The 21,806-nt window shown below is 39.6% G+C and overlaps 1 protein-coding gene and 1 long non-coding RNA gene across 2 annotated transcripts in view; one reads left to right on the top strand and one right to left on the bottom strand.

Annotated features, from left to right (window-relative positions):
* LOC136446018 (semaphorin-5A-like) overlaps window positions 1-21,806 on the bottom strand; it is a 61,152-nt gene that overhangs the window by 22,627 nt on the left and 16,719 nt on the right. Inside the window, exon 3 of the mRNA XM_066444285.1 lies at window positions 4,150-4,330. Within this exon, the coding sequence (XP_066300382.1) occupies window positions 4,150-4,300 (151 nt within the window). The 5' untranslated portion in view covers window positions 4,301-4,330. The remainder of the gene's footprint in view (window positions 1-4,149; window positions 4,331-21,806) is intronic.
* LOC136446112 (uncharacterized) lies at window positions 20,055-20,850 on the top strand. Its single transcript, XR_010757504.1, has 2 exons — window positions 20,055-20,127; window positions 20,780-20,850. It is a non-coding gene; the product is annotated as an uncharacterized lncRNA (long non-coding RNA).

Raw genomic sequence — 21,806 nt, forward strand, 5'->3', positions numbered from 1 at the left:
AACAGTAGCTGGTTAAGTTAAGAACTTATCAGATAATAATAAGCACTGTTGATCTAAAAAAAAAACGGCAATGAATCAAAAAGATAAAAATCATTAATAATGAACTTCACAGACTTATATCACCAGGAAAAAGATTGCTAACCTATAAAAGTTCTCTTTGCAGACCACACCAACTTTATTTGTTGGTTCATTGGTTGAATACAAACCCAGAACTAGTAGAATATGAAAACAGAGTCTCTGGGAAAATCTGTACCTTGCTAGTTGGTACACACAGTTTCAGACGATAATACTGTAAAATTCCAGTTTTTTGCTGTGTTATGATATTTTGCTCGAATTTTACTTTTACAATGACATCTGAGAACCAAAGAAATAAACTGGTGTGGCCTTATGGCAAAACATTTTGACCTTGAAATTTAGCAGCAGCTCCATTAGTTCAAGGACGAACAAGTCAGACACATTAATCACCCCCTACCTTAGCAACTTAAAGAGATACAGATCAAGAAGCATTTCCAACAATTCTTCATTTTCGGACTTCAAGAATACAAATTACTTGGTGGATCACCTTGAGATGCTGGAAACACCTTGAAGACATTACAAGGTGCCAGTAACAATAGCTAAGATGAAAGACTCGGGCTACAGGCCGCTACAGTCTCATAAGACTCCAGTAATTGCAGTCTTAAAGTCGATCACCCTTTCCTCCTTGCCCTGTCAGTTACTACCAGTAGTAATTACTTGCAGAAATTGGGAAGAATACAAGCGTATGGGGCAGGGGGGATTACAGTCTTGCTGATATGAGGGTCTGCATGGGGGGCTCCCATGCTTACCCTAAGTCTTCATCTGAACGCTCTCCATTTAATTCTATCCCTGGATGGAATTTTGCAGCTCGGAAGGACAAAAATTGCAGCAAACTTTCAGTACCCCTTGACAGACGTAAATTCAAACTTTGTGACTAATCCTCAACAATGCCACAAAACCTCCACAAAATCAAGATGTACTCCATGGCATTTGCAGCCTGGGTGCCATACCACTTTAGTTTAGTTAGTATGAGATTCCCAGTAAACTAGATAATATGGCACCCAGGCTATGAAATTTGCCTTCAAAATGCAAGACGTACGATTTCAGAAGGTCAAAAACTTCTAAACTCCCTCCTCAAGTTTTCTTTGAATTCTTTTGTCAAATGAAATTGACAGGACTGAAAAAATGCTGGAGAAAACCTGGTCTTAATAAAAGTACAATAAAAGAATGGGATGAATCTCCTTTCACACCTCTTTATGGGATTCAATTAGGATGAAATGGGGAGATAAAAAGGTTGGTTAGACTTTGATGAGTCTTTGATCAGCTCCTAATGGAGACTGTGGAACTCATTAGCAATGAGAGCAACAGGATAATCACCTTTTCCATTTATGAGCTTGGGGAGGTGTCCGCACTGTAGCCACTGAAGGCAGGGCCATACCGATTTAATGTAAATGGGGAAAATGTTTGCTGCGATTTTAAGTTCACATTTTTCACCCGCGTATGGTGACCTCTTCATCATGAACTAGGAATTTCATGTAAAAAGTGGGCTGCCGAATGAATTTTGGGAAACTGAAATGGCTGAGGCGCTTGTTTACACCATACAAAGACTCCAATATGTCAGACGGAGATGGCAGTTATAAGTAATTTTTGTTTCACACAATGAAAAAAAAGTTGAAGGAGACTGTATGAAGGAGACTGTGTTTTGGTGATATTGTCACGGAGGGCTGAATGTGATAACCACGTCATGGACGACTCTGTAGGTCTATCCCCCACTGTGCTGTCCAATACAAGGTCATCAGACGTTCTGAGTTAACATGAATCACCTGAACGTCCCTGAAAACTAGTTATTATACCGCACACAGTCATACACAGACCACACGAAGGCTCCCACAGCTGTTATGATTGATAATCTAACAATGCGATGATTTATGTTATGTATTTTTAGATTCTATTTAGGCTATACCAACTTGGCGCTAAGTTTTTTTATGAAGATAATGCTGGATGAGAATATCAACATGAAAACATGATTCTGAACAGAAAGTCTGTACTTTGCTGCACGCATAGTTTCAAGGAGTGGAAAGAGTCAGATGCGAGTTTTCAACCTAGCCTTCTGTTTTTGTTATGTCCTTTTGCTGGAATTTCACATAAAAACATCAGAGAGCCAACACATTAAATTGGTGTGGCCTTATGATATGACACACCTTTATCTGTACTCCTCTTCATTTCACCTGTCAGCATTTCCATTTGAGTTACGACACTATTGTCCTTTTTGATGGATTACGCAGCTGACACATCAAAGAAAAAAAGGCTTGAAAAGTCCAGTCTATAGTTCAAAGCAAATTGACCTCAGTCCACAGACAAAGTTGCCTGTTTATTGACTGCATTTTTCCCTGTTGGGCCAGTTGATATCTTTCTAAGGTAACACCAATCCAATTCATTGGTTCTTGAATTTAAAAAAAAATGTCGAATAGGAAGACCCATTGAAACAGCATCTGAGAATAAAGTCTATACCTTATAATTAGTACGTATAGTTCACAGTGAGTGATGAATATACCATAGTCAAGTTTCCTTTCCAAACCTATTTTGCATCTAGTCCTGACTTGCTTTACTTTGAAATGTCTGATAACAAAGGAAATATATTGGAACAGCCTTAGAGTTAGATATCATCACATTGTCCTGTTTTATGGAGCAAGAAGTTGAATGAAAAAAGGGACTTCAAAAGTTCTGTCTACACTTCAAAGCAAATTGACCTCAGTCTGCTGACTAGTCGGTTTATTAACTGCGTTTTTCTCTGTTGGAGCCAGTTGTTATCTTCTTATCAAGACCAGTAGGCTGGAAAACATTTTTGTAGCAGACCTTTCAGATCAGTCTTGTCTACTAGGCCACACCAATTCCTTTCCTTGCTTCTCAGGCATTTAAAAAAAAAAATTAGCAACAGGACAATAAGAAAATAGAACGCTGAGAGGAGTCGTATGACAATCTATTTTATACTCAATGGTCACCATGTAACAGAAAATGTAGGCCACTTTGTGGTTACGGGTTACATGAATAGGCCTGGAACAGCATCTCTACTCCCATGGCCAGAAGCAAGCTCAACTCATTGATCATAGATTGAGGACAAACGTTAACTGTCAGCCAATAGGGAGGGTCTGCATGCTCTTTTCCGTGAGGCGTTGGCAGCCGTCTTATTCACTTAGTTTGTAGCGAGGTGAAAAAATTTGGTGAAATTGCTTTCCTTAATTTTAGCAAAATACGTAGGGGCTTCTTCTGAAGTCAGCGTTAAGTCGCGACCCCCATGCAGACCCTCAATAGGAGAAGCAAAGGTTACAAAGTACATGTACAAAGGCTCCTCAGGAACATATTCACTCCCCAAAACCAAGGTGCAGACTTTCCCCAAATCTCTCTTTTCGTGTTGATCTTCCAGTTCAGCATTTAGTCTGGGAACCAACATATGGACTTGTTGTTCCTAATTAAACCCAGTTGGCTGGAAGACATTGATGAAGCAGACTTTTCCCATCAGTGTTGTCTCCCCTTCTGTCTACCCCTTCAGGGCATTCATCCCTTATCAACTACAGAGGATAGTGAGACAGGTCTCAAAACTTTAGTTAGCAGATTTGAAAAAATAGCAGTGAATTAACTGTTTTGGTCGAAAAATAGGAATTAAGTATGGCTTTGTGTAGAATTCTGTAACATGATATTTGCATCCATCAATCAATCCTCTCCAATATAACACACAAGCTTCACAGGCTCGCTGCAGTTGGTTATATTGCATTGAACAACCTGTCAGTTTCGATTTCAGATTATTGGTTAGCCAGGGGAATACATCTAGTCTAGGCTGGGACCTATTTCACACCTAACCATTGCACATCTAACTCTCACAATGTTTAAAGCTATCTAGTGAGGATCGGTCCCCACTGCACTTGCTCACAAAATCAGTGAAAGTGAAAGACCACCCTAACACATTCCTAGTTTCCTTATCACGATCTAGATCTTTGTTATATTTAGTCTGACCCTTACCTCTTCTCTCATGACGACAATGAAAAGCGGCCTGCATGCCGACTTCAGCTTGTCATGAATAAACATACAAAAAAAAAAAGAATGTCATATGAATATATTATACTTTTCACTACGAACCTTCATATGAGACCACAGGTTTCCTGTCAGCAGGGCAACTGTCTCCCCCGGCAACGTTGAGTCTGATGCAGATGACCACGCCTAGCAACAGATGGAGCCATGTCTCCCTCCCCCCTGGCGGCACACCTCTGGTCACTCCCACTGGCAACATGTCTTCAGCATACTGCTAACCCATCACACTCTGCAAGGGGAAAACGTCTATATTATTACCAAACATAATGTACCTATGATGTAATTATGATATCTTTAAACATGGTGACTTCTAACCTCCTTTGCAGCCTTTTAGGAGCGCTGACGTTTGTTCTTTGGGGGAACGCTGATCCGGGATTTTCAACATATGGGTCAGGCTGCAAAAGAGGCTAATGACTTCAACATACTGCTAGTAATACATCATACTCTGCAACAGGAAAGGTCTGTACCAAGCATGAATGAATGAATGAACTTTATTGCTCGACAATTGTACATGGCACAATGTATGGCAAGAATGACAATGCAATTAATACAATGGGTACTAAACTAGCATGATAAATGTACATCCATAGATGATATACATGTACAGTCAATACAGCCCAAGATGACCACTCAGCGGACCAATAAAATATGGTCTTTGTGGACAGGTGGTCACTATAGACAGGTTTTTTAATTGCTTGAGTCAATGGAAAAAAGTGCTACATTATCAAAATTGTCATCTTTAAGACAGGATTTACTTATCATAAGTCAAAGAAAAAGGTATGCAGTGTGCCAAAGCAAATGTGGTCATCCCTTTCTCTTCACTCCTTCCTTTTTAGGAACTTTAAGGCCTCAGACAACTGTGTTGTCCAAAATGCCCATACTGGTAGAAATGGAATTCAGAGCTTATTTTCATTGCCTGGTCACCAAAACAAAGTCAAAGAGTCAGATAGGAAATCTTGGTAGTCTACATGTATATGCTGAATCCACCGGACATTCAAATGTTGGTCTGTTATCCAGGGCACACAGATAGGGAGGCAGGACATGTTGAAAAGCACAGGAGATGAAGTTGACATGTTTCAACAGAGATCAGCTGAACCAACATTTACTTCCTGATTCTATCTGGGAAGGGACTTTAGGCCACACTTTTTCAATTTGTTGGCTTTCCGATTTAAAGAAGTAATTCCTAACTGGATACCTTATAAGAGAACCTGGAAAATAACTTACTTTGGCTTAATTCAGATAGCTAGAGTAGGACTGTAAGATTACTTACTCTCGATCCACTAAAATGTATCTACAGATCTCTTAAGCCTATCAGAAGCAAACCACATCTTGACAGACTTCATGTAGACGTACCCCTTAATTGGACAGATGGGAGAAAAATTACAGTCACAGATAGATGCAGAATGCAATCCCTTTAAAAGGCCTGTAGGCAGTAGACTCCTGACCTATCTCTAAGCTTAAATCATTTTAACGACTTAAAAGCACTGCCAGGTAGAGGAGAATGTCTCTTTTATGACAAAATCTTTAGAGGACTCGTATATTTAGCTATTTATTGGTCACATAATCGACGTTTCACTCATGATTTCCATACACAGATACAGTTAACTATTTTCAATTATCCTGTAAATCTTTGTGTTTCTATCTTCGCAGTTTTTGTGATGACCTCTCCACCACGACACCACGAATGTTAAAGAATTATTTCCCATAATTTGTAGGCTCTCTTATTCACGCTATTAAATAAACCTTGACCTTCGTCTTCCCAAGACCTACCTTCATACCAAATATCATCGTAATCCATCCAGAGGTTTTTGAGTTATGCTGACTACAAACCGGAAACACACAGACACATACAGACACACACACACACACACAGACACGGCAAAAACCATACCTCCATTTTTATGTCGGTAACAATGCAATTTTCTCCATTCATACCAGGAATAATGAAGAATATCCTTGGCGAATGCTCTGTCCAAGCACTAGATCCATGTCAGATGTGAAGAATATACTAACTCATGAAAGTGGGCCAAGTGTTTGTTATTGCATGTCAACCCCATCTTTTTTTAGTCTCAATCCCATGCCCTATCATTCACCAGTCCAAATCCTGGGCCCTCCCAGTTCCACCACTTTCCTGAACTTTGTTTACTTTCCTCTGCCATATCTCTTCCTTATCTGTTGTCAGCTGCCAGGGCTGTCAGCAAGGCTGTCAGTTCTGGTTATGACTGGGGGAGAAATAGGACAGGCAGATGGGAAGGATGCATGGGGATCTTTCAGTACATTTTCATTTTAGCAGGGCTGTCTCCAAGACCTGTCCCTCTGTCCTGGGACAGAAATTTGCTTGTAAAGGGCAAAAAATATGAACTTCACGACTTTTTGGACGAATACCCCGTCCGTCCAAAAATATGAACATCGCGACATGAAATGTTGACGAAAATGTAAAAGTCAGAGCTTCACGAAATGAAATGTTAAATGAATACATGTTTGTATTTTTGAAAGTATGAAATGACAGATTTAAGAATGAAAATCAACAACATGGGCTCCAAAAGTTAAATTGCCTTTCTCAATTTTTTCATTAGATTATGTCACCGTAGTGCTTGAAGTTGAAATGGTATTGTCCCTGGGTTGTCATAGCAAATACTCTGAGCTTCAATCAATGATATTACCATATAACACATGATGACAGTGACATATAGCACTCAGACTGGTGCATGTACTATATGAATGTATTTTGATTGATACTAAAGGCAGTAGGATTATCTAAGTGAAGGGAACTTTTAGAGATGTTGTTTCCACTATGACCAAGATACAACTTTGACAGAAATTGTACCACACATAGCAATTACATGTATACTGTACTCCCATTAATAAGATTACCTGATAACATTGAACATCATTTAGCAAATGACAGGAAGGGCCTAATGAATATGAATTTTAGCCATCTAAATTGGAACAACAAGGTCGTAGAAGATGACCTCCTTTTTTGAAGGTCATGTAAACCATAGGTAGCATGTAGAATGTAGCCAGAAGAAAAGAACTACAAATTTGAAGCAACTACAAAACTACAAATTTGAAGCAACTACAAAGCATGTCTTCTTGATCATTATAATTTCAAACAAACGTTTCAAACATGGGAATATCTAACAAGTATATAAATCTTATAGTAAGTAGATCAGTTAAATGCCATACCTTTAAATGGCAAAGTAGACAAGAATTCCAACAGACTGAAGAGAACTACAAATTTGAAGTGACTCAACAAAGCATGTCTTCCTGACGACAATTCTAAACAAACGTTTCAAACATGGGAATACCTACCTACATGTAGTCTCTACAAATCGAAACATTAAATAATAGCCTTAACTTTAAATGGCAAAGTAGCCAAGATCTAAAATTCCAACAGAAGATAAGAACTACAAATTTGAACTGACTTAACAAAGCATGTCTTCCTGGAGACAATTTTAAACAAACGTTTCAAACATGGGAAGACCTACCTAGTCTTTAAATCGTGACAGTTAAAAGCCTTTAACCTTTAAATATCAAAGTAGCCAAGAATTCCGACAGAAGAAGAAGAGTACTACAAATTTGAAGCGACTTAACAAAGCATGTCTTCCTGAAGACAATTCTAAACAAACGTTTCAAACATGGGAATACCTACCTAGTCTATAAATCGTAACAGTTAAACGTCTTACCTTTAAATAGCAATGTAGCCAAGAATGACAACGGAAGAAAAGGACTTAACAAATCTTCCTGACATGCAGGCAGAGTTGGTCAAAAGCTGGAAATATCATCACAGTGTGTGGCAGCCCCATTCCCTGACCCCAGACGGTAGACCCAACAATTATCAGGGCCTAAAAAGTGGCCCTTTCCCATTCGGTACATTAGCCCAGCAGAGGCCCCATGACCCTCTCTGTTTGATTGCACCAAGCTGGTGGCTGCCAGTTTGTTTTAGAGCTTGGGGGACACTCTGTATATAACTGTAGATCATGAAATGTCCGTGGTGGTTTTATTTTAGCAAATTCCAGCTTGACCTCTCCACCTCAAAATCATGATAACGCAAATATGTGTTTTTGTGCAAGAGTATTGTTTCAACAACGACCTTTAATTATAAACATAGCAAAAATCTCATTTCCCCTTCTATGGCTAAATTAAGTCCCTGCAAAAATAAGAGAATTTACAGTACTGTATATAGATTGGTAGGGAGGGTTTTGTTATGTCTCGGGATTACTACAATCTAGGACAAGGGTGTTTCAGATTCAACTTCGTTAAGGCCACCCCTATTTGATTTGTTGGTTCACGGATTTAGAAAGATGAAGCTGAACTGGAGTCTGGACCACTAGTGTCCCTATGAAACAGTCTGAGGGGAAAGTCTGCATCTTTGTACATACATATATACTGTACATGTAGAGTTGTGTAGATTGTTTATTGCACTTCATTGCGCACAGAGGAAGACAGGCTGTCGAAACATCGACAATAGTTAAAATTTTGGTTGTAATACAAGAATGTAACTGTAATCTTAACTTTGCTAATACTGTTTTGGGCAGTGAGTATAGCCAGGTTCAATTTTTGTTGCCAGCCCTCTGTTTTAATGTTCTCTATTAACAGGTATTATTACTAGGCAAGAATGATATGATTTTTATCAATATACACTTTACATATTTCAACATCCCTTTTCTATGTCATATTCAGTAAGGAGGTTTAATATTAAGGTTCCTTGCATTCAGAAAGCCCTAGTATCTACTTTAATGTTTCTACTTTGACCACACATTAATTAAAGTAAACATTTTCTGCAAAGTTAAGCATCCATATAGCCAGCTGCAAAAGCCTGGTTAATGTAGAAATTGTGCACAAGCCGTGCTTGTTGTTATAAACGTCACTAAATCCTTTTTCTTCCCTTCAAAAACAGGAAACTCTGGGATCTGGAATGCCTCTGGGTTTATTTACGTATTGATAGAAATTTTCCTGGGAGAAGAGCTTGTAAGTAGGACCCACCACAGTAGCAAACATTCTTATACTCAGGGCTTGAAATAGTTTTTTCTGTTTAACATTGGCAAGTTAGTCAAACCTGCAAGTGGACACTTGGCTAACTTTTTGGTGGTCTCTTAATTTAGATGATTTTCCCATTGACAAAAGGATATTACAGTGATCACCTGTCCACATAGATCAGATTTTATTGCAGGTCCCTGAGGATTTCAATGGGCAGTTTATACCAGGTGACATTCAAACTTACTTATTACTCGTTTTATTCCCTCGAAGTCAGTCAAAAATAATGTTTTAAAGATGATCCTAGCAGCATCTAAAATGTGAAGTCTAAAGTCTGTTGCACACCACCAGGATCAAGAATGCAACTGTGAAATGTGTATAGTAGACCCCGTTCACACTCATTTTTTTCAATCGCGATTGAAGTATAATCGCGATTGAATCGATCCGATCGCGATTGATTTTTTCAGTGTGAACGCTCCCAATCGCGATTGGAACGATCCAAAACGATCCAATCGCGATTGGATTGGAACTACCTCCGGAGGTAGTTTGATTGGATTAATCGCGATCGGATCCAATCCAATCCTATCAAATTTTGAGTGTGAACACAACTACGATTCATTCCATCGCGATCGGCGGAGATTTCGGCTGGTTCCGGGGGTGGGAGGTCATACATGCGGGTACGTGGGGTCATAGTTCGCATCGCGCGGGAAAACAGACCCAATCCGCACGTCAGATCGCTCTTTTACAACAACAACAACTTTTCATCGTCAACAATGCCCAAGAAGAAGAATAAAACTCCGTCAGCAACTTCAGCTGGTGGCAGATGGCGCGATGAGGAGACCAGGGTCCTCATCGCAATCTGGGGGAGAGAGGAGGTGCAGGCCAAACTGGGGAAATGTCACCGAAAGAGGGACATTTACCGCACCAAGTGACAATGTCTAGCGGAAAAATAGACACAAAACAAGGACAACAAGGACAACAACAACATTTACCAGATGATCGCCGATAGCATGCTTCAATCGTGCTTCAATCGCGATCGGATCACGGCGTACTTTAATCCACTTGGCGAAAAGCAGTGTGAACGCAAAAGTTTCTTTGCGTACAATCGCGATCGGATCGAACAATCGCGATTATACTTCAATCGCGATTGAAAAAAATGAGTGTGAACGGGGTTGTAAGTGATTCTGTCTTAGTTTTGGGACAAACAAAAGCCTATTACATGGACCAGTCCAGGTCATCAGGTGCAGGTAGACAGAAATACCTGCACTGTGAGCTCCAATTTTATCTGCACTCACCTGTATACATATAGGTGGTATTTCCAGCCCTGTTATGTTTCATGAGACAATGGAAACTTTATCATTACTACATAAACTTATCTACATTGTTTACTTTTCTGCTTAAATGAGTTCAAGAGCAAGTCTCTGTGTTTCTTCCCCTGTTATAACCCTTTACTGGGCCACACAATCAATTTTTTCTTTTTTTTAAGGGCGAAAATTCAACAAGAAGATACCTTGATGAAGGCTAGACATCCAGGTAGTAAGATACGCCAAAAATAGTTACTCAAGCAACTGGATAAAAGTTTTCACAATTTTTGGCGTATCAACAAGAAGATATCACGAATACAGAGGGCAGGCAGGAAAACTTCAATCTGACTGTATTTACTCCATAAAGCTGAGTGCACCAAGGCATAAAAATAGTCACCAGGCCTTGTTTTCATTACATTTTCCCAGGGAAGCAAATTTCCTCAGAATCCGAGAACCAACAAAATGAATTGGTGTGGCCTTTGATTTGTAAATACTTCTCTTTCTCCAAAGTGTTCTGGTTGCTATATTTGTTTATACAAGTGTGTTCTGTTCGCTAGATTTCTAAATACTTTCCTGTCTCCAAAGTGTTCGGTTTGCAAGATTTGTAAATAGTTTTCTGTCTCCAAAGTGTTCTGTTGCTACAAATATGTTCTGTTTGCTACATGCATGTCCCCTGTGTTGATGTTCATATCCAGGACCCACCACTGTGCCTGTCAGTAACAAGGGATGAAATTAGGATTTTCCTGGATTGAAAAGTGTGATGACCTTTGTACAATTGTACAAAACATAATCAATCATCAAAGGAATAGTAAATATACTTAGGTGCATTAAGTGTTGACGACTTGATGTGCTCTAAAGTGGGAATATGATTAGAGGCATTTTACCACTGCTTACTACTGCACCACTCAAAACCCAGGACTGTGCACCTCTGACCTAGCGGCTGCTGATCTTTACCTGCTAATGAATCTTTGATTACAAACAAGCTTTCCCAGTTTGACGCTTGAGATCAGTTGGGCGGGCTCAAAGGTAATTTTTCCACCGCTATAAAAACATATCCATGCAGTCGTTTACTTTTTGGGTTAAGGTACTCTTTTAGGGTAGCCACTCAGAGTAATACTGTAAATGCAGAAATGTTTGCGGTGGTTTTATGTATTTTTGTCTAATACTGTAGCAGTAAGTGACTAATAGGTATGCGACAGATTGACGGACGAACCAAATGTGACTATAGCACTGTCCAGAACTTAAACCACCGCGAACATTCCATTCTCCCCTTAGCGCGAAATATAAACCACGCAAACTTAAATGCATTTACAGTACTGTACATAAATGAGATCTTCTCATAACTCCTGTTAACGTTAAAAGTTGGACTGTGACGATCCGTGTTAAAAACTGTGATAGTTTTGTACGTCTATATCTTTTTTATAGTCCTCTTGCTTAACTGTTGAAAAATGTACAATGTAAAAATGTACGAAATACCTGACAACATGTAAAAGGAACAGAGGTGAAATCTGAGCTGTGATTGGCCGGTGCCAGGTGGCAGGTGTAAGGCACAGGGGTCACCGGGGGTCATCACCAAGACTTTAACTCCTGTCAGAGTTTACAACTTGATACAGCAGCCAGCTGTGGGTTAAACTCTTAGAGAACACAGTAATATATACAGTCAAACCTACATCTCTGGTGACTTCCCAAGGGAGTTCAAGAATTGGTCACAGTAGACAGGTGGCCTCTACAAACTGTGAGGATTCTTTAAAGGAGCCCAAAGCAAAGTATAGGTTTGACATGCATATCATTATCATGTTTTTTTTTTCTGTAACAGTATTTTCGATGCCTATGGTATCTAATGAAAGATTCTTGTAGGAGGGTCTGCATGGGGGGTCGCGGCAAGAGCTGAAGCTGAATTCAGAAGAACCCTCTACATATTATGCTAAAATGAAGGGAGGGAATTAAACAAAATTTGGTCGCCTCCTGACGAATTACGCTTATAAGATGGCTTTCACTACGAATTACGGGAAAGAAAAACAGGCTGCCTACGTCTTACAGAAAAGAGCATGCAGACCCTCTTGTAGATTGAAGCAATTCCAGAAAAGAATGGTCCGATGAATTATCCAGTCTTAATAGACGACAATATCTTTATACATCTGATGACAGAAGAAACGCTGACCTAAGCTTTTTCCTTTTGAATATTTCTCCTTGCTTTTTTGGTAGCTGTCACCTGGGTCAACAGTCAGGATGGGTATGAAATAAGCAGCATGTTGCAGGGCTCTGCCAAGATTGACAAGAATCCTGCCCCTGGTGCTGATATAGCAGTCCTGGAGGAATTGCTGTTCAGATAAATGAAAATGTCATAGCTTAGGCCACACCAATTCTGTTTGTTGGTTCTCAGATTCAAAGTGAATAAAGGAACCGTAGGTAAAGGTAGTCCCATAGCCTTTTTGAGGCTGTAGGGGCAATGGGATGTTATCCACTACATGTCTAGAGTATGGTATTGGAAGGCAGAGCCCAACCCTCTCCTTCCCCAACCAAAGTCACATACCCATTTTTGCCCTGCGTAGAGTGAGGAACGTTGAGTAAAGCGCTTTTCAAGGGGTACAAGATCGGTGACATGACAGGATTCGAACCCAGGACCTCTGGGTTCTGGGCCAAACACCATGCCATTACGCCACACGAGATGGCTATCAAATAAAAAGTCCCATGAAAAAGACATCCAAAACACATAAGGAATTGTCTTCAAAGACATACAAAAATTGTTTTTGTACTGTATCCCTTTGGATAGTTGACAGAGACGGCTATCAAATAAAAAGTCATACAAAACACATAAGAAATTGTCTTCCTTACAGGCACTAAGCAGTTTCTCACAGAACACCCCCTGCAGAAAAGTCTCACCACTCAATTCTTCTTCTACAAATAAGCAAGCTGAGCCCTGAATCCTAAACATTTGGCAGCTCCAGCAGGGTACTCCACAATCCCAACAACCCTTAGCAGCTCAAACAAACTGGTTTGGCGAGAGAACAAACAAGTACGGCAAACAGCCAAATGGGAAAAGCAAATAACTTCAAGTGGTGGGTAAATAATAGGACAATATGGCCACCACTTGGGGAAACCCCTAATGCAAGGCAGATATACTTAACACATATATATATACTAAGCAACTACATGTATGGAATAGCTTACTCCTATCTTAATAAGTTTATCTATATCATTACTTCAATTTTAAACTATGACCTAGGAAGGTACTTCATCATTCAAAAACTGTTCAAGACCATTTGCCTGATAGACAACAATTGAAAAAGTTGTTGACGTCTCCAAAGTAATACCAAAACTACGTAGATGTATACGTAAATTTCTATGCAGATGCATCATACACAGTACAGGGAACTTTTCAAGCTAGCATGCAATTCAGAAATTAGACCAAAGTCAACTTCACCATTGGAAAACTGAAGGAACTTTTAAAGTAGATGTATATATGGGTTGCGAGAAAGGTAACTTAGGTGCAGGCTAGTCAGATAACTAAGAAGATGTATCATGTATCTTAAATGCAAGCAAAGGTAAGCAACTTTACCTACCAAGAATGAAAACCCATGTCAACAAAAGTCCAAATGGCTACCCTAAGAAAGCAGGCAGACAGCACAAATATACCTTCCAGGGTATTCCCAGTCTCAGAATGAGTGTCCGGCCCAGAAAAAATAGCAGGGCCCAGGGAAGCCTTTCCACCTGTGCATACACTGACACAGTATTCCAGGTCTGAGGGGGGAACCACAACTGGTCAGAGCCTGAGACACAACAGGAGGAGCACAGGGAGGGCCAGGCCAAGTTATTTTCTTGGTTCTTGGCACTTTTGGGGCAAAAATGAAATTAAAGAAAAAAAAGCTGCTTAGACCAAGGCTAACATTTCCTTGGTTCTCATACTTTTGAAAGTAAAAAAAAAAAAAAAACATTAAAAAAAACATTAAAAAAACATTAAAACAAACTATTTCAAATTTAAAGAAAATAATCTTCCGCAATCCTAAGGGTAGAAACCCTTTGAACTCTGTTCTCATGTTGGTTTTCTATAATTTCATAATTGCTTTTTCTTTTTATTCCAAGAACCAAGAAATCAACTTGGTCTGCCCCAACTGTGTGGAATGGAGACAGGCAGAGAAAATTACAACTTTCTCAGGAATCCTCCGCATTCCCTTTGGACTCATGTTGATTTTCCCATTCATAATTCTCTATTTCTTAAAATCCAAGAGCCAGCAATTTAAATTGGAAAAACATTCCCTGCAATATATTCCACATTCCTCAGGGTAGAATTTACCTTTTGGACTCTATTCACATGTTGATTTTTCACTTCATACTCCCTTCTTTTATCCAATACGAAAACCAGCAAATTAAATTGCTGTGGGCCCACTGTTTGGAATGGAGACAGGCAGTGGAAAACACAGCTTTCCCTGGAATTTTCAACATTCCTGAGTTTGGCAGCCCTGACTCTGTTCCTATGTAGATTTTCCAGTTCATAATTCCTTTTCTTATTCCAAGAAGCATCAAATGAAATTGGCATGGATCAAGTGTGCCAACTGGAGACAGGCATTGGAAAAAACACATTCCCTGGAATGTCCAACATTCCTGAGGTTGGGAACCCTGTGAGGGCAGCAGAAGCCAGTAAACAGAGCAGCAGACATTGCGAGACTCCAGACTTTGGTGGCAATACTTAATAAACACATACTTGTGGCAGATGGGGAGCTGTAAGTAACAGGTGACAACTGGGTAAAAACGGTTCATCCTTTTCTATTCAACAATCCATTGCCAGCCACTATAAACAGTCCCTTCAGTTTGTTAACTTTTAGCAACGTGACAAGCTGGATGTTGTGGGACAAAAAAACAAAAAAATAGCGAAGGACAGGAACTTCTGCAGTAATGTCCAGCTAGATTATAATCCAGCTGTGCAACAAACTTAAAGCTTCCTTCACCCCTTGCACTCTTACTCACCCTTTCTCTATAACAAAAACACCTGTCAGTCTATAATTAGCTCAAGAAGAAGGGATTCTTGGGTGGTTGCATTAACTTCGGACGATGTATATGTTTGCAGCTCTGATGTTGGCTACTCAGTCAAAACACTGGACCTAACAAACCGGAAAAACAGAACATCTGGGTCCAAACTGGTGCGTATGTTGTACCGCAGAATCGTTTCAACCACGAATCTTAAACATCACCAAAACCTCCTTTCCCCTCCTGCCACAAACTTAAATCCCCGTCAGAATAAGGACAAATGAAGTTGCCTATAATCATGACCCTAAAGGTACAACTACAAAAAAGTATTGAAAACAGTTTATGAGTATTACATTATCGTCATGGATGATTTGGTCTTAATTTTGGAATGAAGTACAAAGATGTATATACAGGTGGTACTCTCCAAGCAGAGGTTGGTGTGGAAAATATGACCTTCTTTTCAAATTCCCCTTTTCTTTCCCTCCCTCACCACCAAAGTAAGGTTTAAGGAGGGAAGAAAATGGCACATTAGAAAAAGGTCACCATTTTCCCCACCAACCTCTGCTTGGAGAGTATGCAGGTGGCATTGCTAGCCTGCCTATATATATCTCTCCACAAAGAGAAATTCACCTCTGCAGGAGTCCAGTAGGAGTAGATGGGGGAGGGAGGGGGAGGGCAACCTGTCCAGTGATTACCTTACAAAAAGACACCTGTGGACACATTGTATATCACTGAACCAACTTTATCAGGTGATAATGACATCTACCTTCATTCAACTGTCGATAAATCACAATTTGATGTCTCTATCTTAAACTTCAACATAAAATGTTCACATTGAGGGATGCAGAACTTTTCCTAGTCAACTTTTGACATGTTTTCTTTCATTCAATGTTCATTACTTACAAGTACAAGGCCACACAAGTAGTTTTAACCTTGACTAAAACAGCTTTCAATGTAGAAAACTTGAGTGTGTTACGACAAGAGAACTTGACAATCGAAAAGTAGCTGTTGTTTACAGAACCATCACATTAATGATTTAATAGAGGACTGGGTAACCCCAGCATAAGGAACCCTTCCCTGGACCCCACCATAAACAAACGTTAATCCAGCATTAATCACTTGTGATCCTAATGGGACCAGCACTGACAGCTTCTCATGAGCTGTTTTAGACTGACATGTTACAGTGTCAGCCATTCAGGCAGTAAAAGGTTAGGGCTTTCAAGTTAACCTTCTCCCTGCTGCCTTACTCTGTAACCAATAGGGAATTCACTACTTCAGAGTACTAATTGGAAGGTTTATAAAGGTAGTTTCAATGAATTTGAAGCAGAACACATCAGGTTAATACTGTATTAATTTTATTTTTTGGGTTCCCAAACTTTGATAAGTATAATGCTGAACTACAGGGATATCAACATGGAAAAATTGTCAGTCAGATTTAGATACAGTCAGATTTTTTCCAGCCATCTGTTTTCAACTTTTCCTCTTCCTATATCTTTACTGTAAAAAAAATTGAGAACCAGCAAGAAAATGCCTTGGTGTGGCCTAAATATGAACTAATGGAGATAGCTTCACATGGCCAATTTTGGATGGTTGGATGGGAAGATTGTGACCTTCTTCCAACTTGCCTCATTTTCTGACAGTTGGCCTAGAGGTCAGTTATTGGGGACTAATGAAAGAAGCAAAAGCCAGGTCTCTAAATCTCAGAGACTATCTTGGACTGATGTAGTTGCAAGAGATGTTGACAGGACTAATTATGGAAACATTTGAAAAATTTAATGCCAGATATTTCCCTTTAGAAACTTGATAGAAAACTATGTGTTAAGGTAGGATGGTTTTAGGCAGACTATTTGGATCATACAATATAAGTATGGCCTTTATATTCATTGGTTGATAAAATCAATATAGTATATTACAGAAAAACATTATATTGAAATGAATAGATGAACACTTTTGGGTTGTCTTTCAACACTCTCCTGTTGATTAGCAAAGAATGTCAGGAAGTCCATTTGGCTAGACTGCATTACAGATGCATGGCATCAATGCTGGGATATTGCACAGATGTAAATTGTTTTGAGTCTGAAATGAGTACCATAAACAAAAGCCAAAATGAATGATAAAGAATGAGGGGAGAGACTCTCTTCTCTACATACACAAGACTGAAAAAAACAAAAACAAAAACAACAACAATGTTTTCCAGAGATAAAGGTCAGCAAATTTTTAAAATTCTTTAAACCCTCTCCTAGAACCTCTACTTCGATGAAACATCTTGAACATATAATTTTATGACCATAACAGGATGACATGGACTGTCTTCATTCCAAAGTGTTTCAACCTTCTATTCATCACTCAAGAACTGAAAAATGCCTTTAAAGTCACTTTGGCATACACAGATCAAGAAAACATTCCTTTTTCCAATTCTGAATTTGCAAAGTGTAAACAGGACAGCTCTTTACTAAAGATAAATGTGGTTGCATTAAGAGACTATTAATCAGTGACACTGAGATATGTGTGATGTCTTGGAAAGGAATGTGCTTGGCCATCTCCACATGCATGGCCTCAATCGAGACCTCTGCATCTGTTCTTGATAGCGTTATCTGTACAACAGAAAGCACAAGTGCCCGCAACTGCACTTCAGAAGCTAGGTCACCGTTTTGCCGTTAAACGATTGTTTGTCCTAATTTGGCCAAAATCCATCCAACTTTAGACAGTGTACATGTTAACCTCATACAAAATGTACCTGAAACAATTAATTTATTACAAGATTTATGACTGAATGTCATAATTTAATAGATTTAGTAATTAATAAAGTGCTCCAGTTAGGAACTTAGATCTTCTCACACAAAGATCACAGTCAAACTTTGTTGCGAAGTTTGAAGTGACGTTGGTGAGAAGTTAAGAATTTATGAGCTCTATGCAGAGACCTGTGCATCTGTTCTTGATAGCGTTATGTGCACTACAGAAAGCACAAGTGGAAACTTCAGGAGGTCACTGTTGTTGCCATCACTTCAAAGTTCCAGAGATCACTTAGATTCCACATGTATAGGGAATGACTGGTTATCCTGTTTTGACTCAAATTCACCCAACTCTGAGTCGCATTGATTCATTTTCCTGGCTTGGAACTTTTAAGTTACATAACAGTTGAATGAAAAGGCTGTCAATTTAGACGGAAGACGAAAATTTGTATCTGACTATGTTCTCCCTCATCAGCTGTCACTGTGTGTAGCAAAGTACAGACTAAGACCCCCATACTCTGTTTTCATGTGGGTTTTTTTCTTCTTTTTGGACAGAAAAGGACGATGTGGCACTGCACTCAAGTTTTTATAACTTATTTTAACAGTCCAATATCTTTCTTTTAGTTGAAAGTCAACAGTCACCTTCAGATCTCAAAATAGACTGGCAATTGGGACAGTTCTCCCTGTATCACAATTCCTTTTTTTTCTGATGCCACTGCTCTGTCTCCTACAGTTCTTGCCAGCTTCTGGGACAAATGCAGCATTCTACGACTGACACCTACTGTGATTTGAGCCTATCTAACCCGGCTAGTCAAAACAGGACTCCTCTCCCCAGTCACCAAGGCCATCCTCCCAATTACTGCACCCTGGTGCTGAACACTGCCCTCTGATGAAGCCCCTATCTCACTGGACCTGCCGTCCGTTGACGACCTTGCTGCGATCAAGCGCTTCGACAGAGCATTCAATAAATTTCATAGATGAAAAAAGAATCTTTTTACGCTTTGTATACTTTGTTGTCTTTTTGGTCATGCGTTTTGCATGATATTCCCATTACAAAGTCAAGGGTAATACAAATCTAACTTAGAACGCAGCGAGGCTGCCAACGTGTCGCAGGTCCAGTGAGATAAGGAAGGCCACTCTATCTTCATATGTTGGTTTTATGAAAAAACTGAGAGAACCACTTAGAAACAGAGTATACAATGTAGGTAGTCTGTAGGAGTTAATATGGTCAGATGAGAAAAGCTCTGCTTCCATCTTGATTGCTTATTTTTTACCTTACCAATTACCCTGTTGATGAACACAACTTCCTCTGAAATAGCATGGGGTCCAGCCTTCTTAGCTTTAGTCCACTACCCAAGCTCCGTCAAGAAGAGCGGAGCTCGGATAGCGGACTAAAGCTAAGAAGGCTGGACTCCAGGCTATCTCAGTGAAAGGCCACACCAATTTAATTTGTTGGTCTTAAAAAAAGAATCTTCTTAAAGTCAAACCAAATTAGAAGAAGAAAAGTAAGAAAACGGAGTACTCTTTATTGATACTCTAAAATGTCTGAGAACCGATGAAATAAGATGGTGTGGCCTTAGACTCCTCCATTGAGTTTCAACCCTTCCTTCAATATTTGCAGTCACCAGACACCTGTGCCGCACAGGAAAAGGCAACAAAAACTTCCCCTCCCCCTTATTTACATTCTTCTCCTCCCTATTTGTGTGATGTCTCTGTCAAATCGAACACTTCATGCATGCTAACTCAGTCAGAGTCAATCCTTGAAGCAGAATGCTTTAGACAAAGCCAGTATCGACTCCAGCTTTAGATTTTTTTCTGTCCCACACTGTTATTGATTTTCACTGTTAATCTGTCATCTTATGCTCAGTTTCATGTCAATGAGCGAATTTACATCTTAAGACGGAGGGACGAGTCCAGGAGATAGCCCTGCATGGGCTAGAGACAAAGTGTAATGCTTTTTCAGTAGCTGATAGTAGTCTCCAAGCAGACCTACGGGTTGGCAAAGACCGTATCCAACAGGCAGAAGGAGTTTTCATAGCCAACCCAAGGTCTGCTACAACTCAAACAGGGCGGAGCATTTCTATTCAATAAAGGTGCTGCTGCCCCTCCTCGTTGTAATGCTAACAGCCGTACGAATGTCCGGGGTACTAATCTTTTTATGACCAAGCCCAGTCACCCGCGCACGTCCCAGTGGGAGGTTCGCGCCTTGGTTGAGCCTAGTAAAAAGCTCTCACAATAGCAGTTTCTTTCACCCATCGGCGATGTTTGTGGCATCATGGAAAACCGTTCTTACAAAAACATTTGTAGACAATGTTTACTGTTTCGGGTTCAAGCCACTATTACTAGAGATTAACTGCAAGATTCCACGTGACCACATGGCGGGAATTGCCCTTACAGTTCCGACGTAACTGGTCAAAATTGATCGCATTTTGTGACGATTGAAGCAGTTTTGATAGCGATCTTCGTAACAGATTGATTTTGAAAAAGAGACCAAGTCTTTTCTGTTGGCAACATTTAGTTTATTTTTCCTGTGAAGTTTAATTTTCGCGGTACAGCCCTGCCCAAGTGAACGGCCTCTCAGTCGCGGCCGCACGCCCGTGCGGACAGAGAGTAATAAACTCACTTACAGAAGCACAGTTTGATTAGGTAACAATTAGATGTTAATAGCCTTTGTTCAGACCGACTTGTTCCAGACCTTAGATTGCACTATAAGCTCCTTCTTCCAGTTGGATACGGTCTTTGCAATCTATTGGGTCTGGTTGGAGACTAGCTGATAGTGCACTACAGCATTGCTACAGTTCTTAAACAAAATCATCTTCTGCTAAATAGAAAAATATAGATTCTCAGGTCAAGTTATAGCACAAGGCCTTCGAAAAGTACATATCATATCTAATACATATTAGGATATTGAAAGTGCTTAAGAAGAAAATTCCTAAAGATGCACGCGCCAGCAGCAGATACTACATTCCACAGCACCAAAATGAACCACAAAGAATGAAGACAAATTAAGCACAGTTGTCTGGTTTACACCACAAGTTCAACAGTCTGGGAATTCCTTGGAAGGAATGTAAATATTTAAGGCTGGTGTTGCACTCTTGTTGTCTATCCATTGCACCTGTGTTTTACACCTGTCTCTTCTTTTTACACCTGTCTCTTGCCTGTCTCGTGTTTTACACCTGTTACCTGTCTATTTGTTTTACATCTGTCTGTTACTTGTCTTGTGTTTTATACCTGCCTATCACCTGTCTGTCATGGCAAGCTTATTGGATCTTACTGACACTAGGGAAGCAATGTCAAATTACAAAACTTTGTACATCTGCATTGTTTTAACGAAACAGGCAAGGAACCACTAATTTAATCAGTTATTGTTGAAATGGAATATCAATGAAAAAATATCTTTATGTATAGTGCCAACTAGTATAGTCATGAATTTTTACTGTGTTTTTTAACATTTAACATTTAAGATTGTAATGTGAAATGCACTTCAACGCCATGCTGCCATGTTTTACAGTGAGAAATAAACCATTCGTTTGTTTGTTTGTTTGTTTGTTTGTTCATTCATTCATATACTGTACAGAAATTGCAAATAAAATCATAACTAGTTTTCATAAAAATCATTCTCATTTTCAAACACGAGAACCAACATATGAAACTGATGCGGCCTACAGTAGATGTGCAGAAAGTTTGAACAGCCATGTTTATTTCAGCCGTGTTGAGTTTCCTGCAC

The sequence above is a fragment of the Branchiostoma lanceolatum genome, chromosome 12, assembly GCF_035083965.1.
Source record: "Branchiostoma lanceolatum isolate klBraLanc5 chromosome 12, klBraLanc5.hap2, whole genome shotgun sequence".
Lineage (NCBI taxonomy): Eukaryota > Metazoa > Chordata > Leptocardii > Amphioxiformes > Branchiostomatidae > Branchiostoma > Branchiostoma lanceolatum.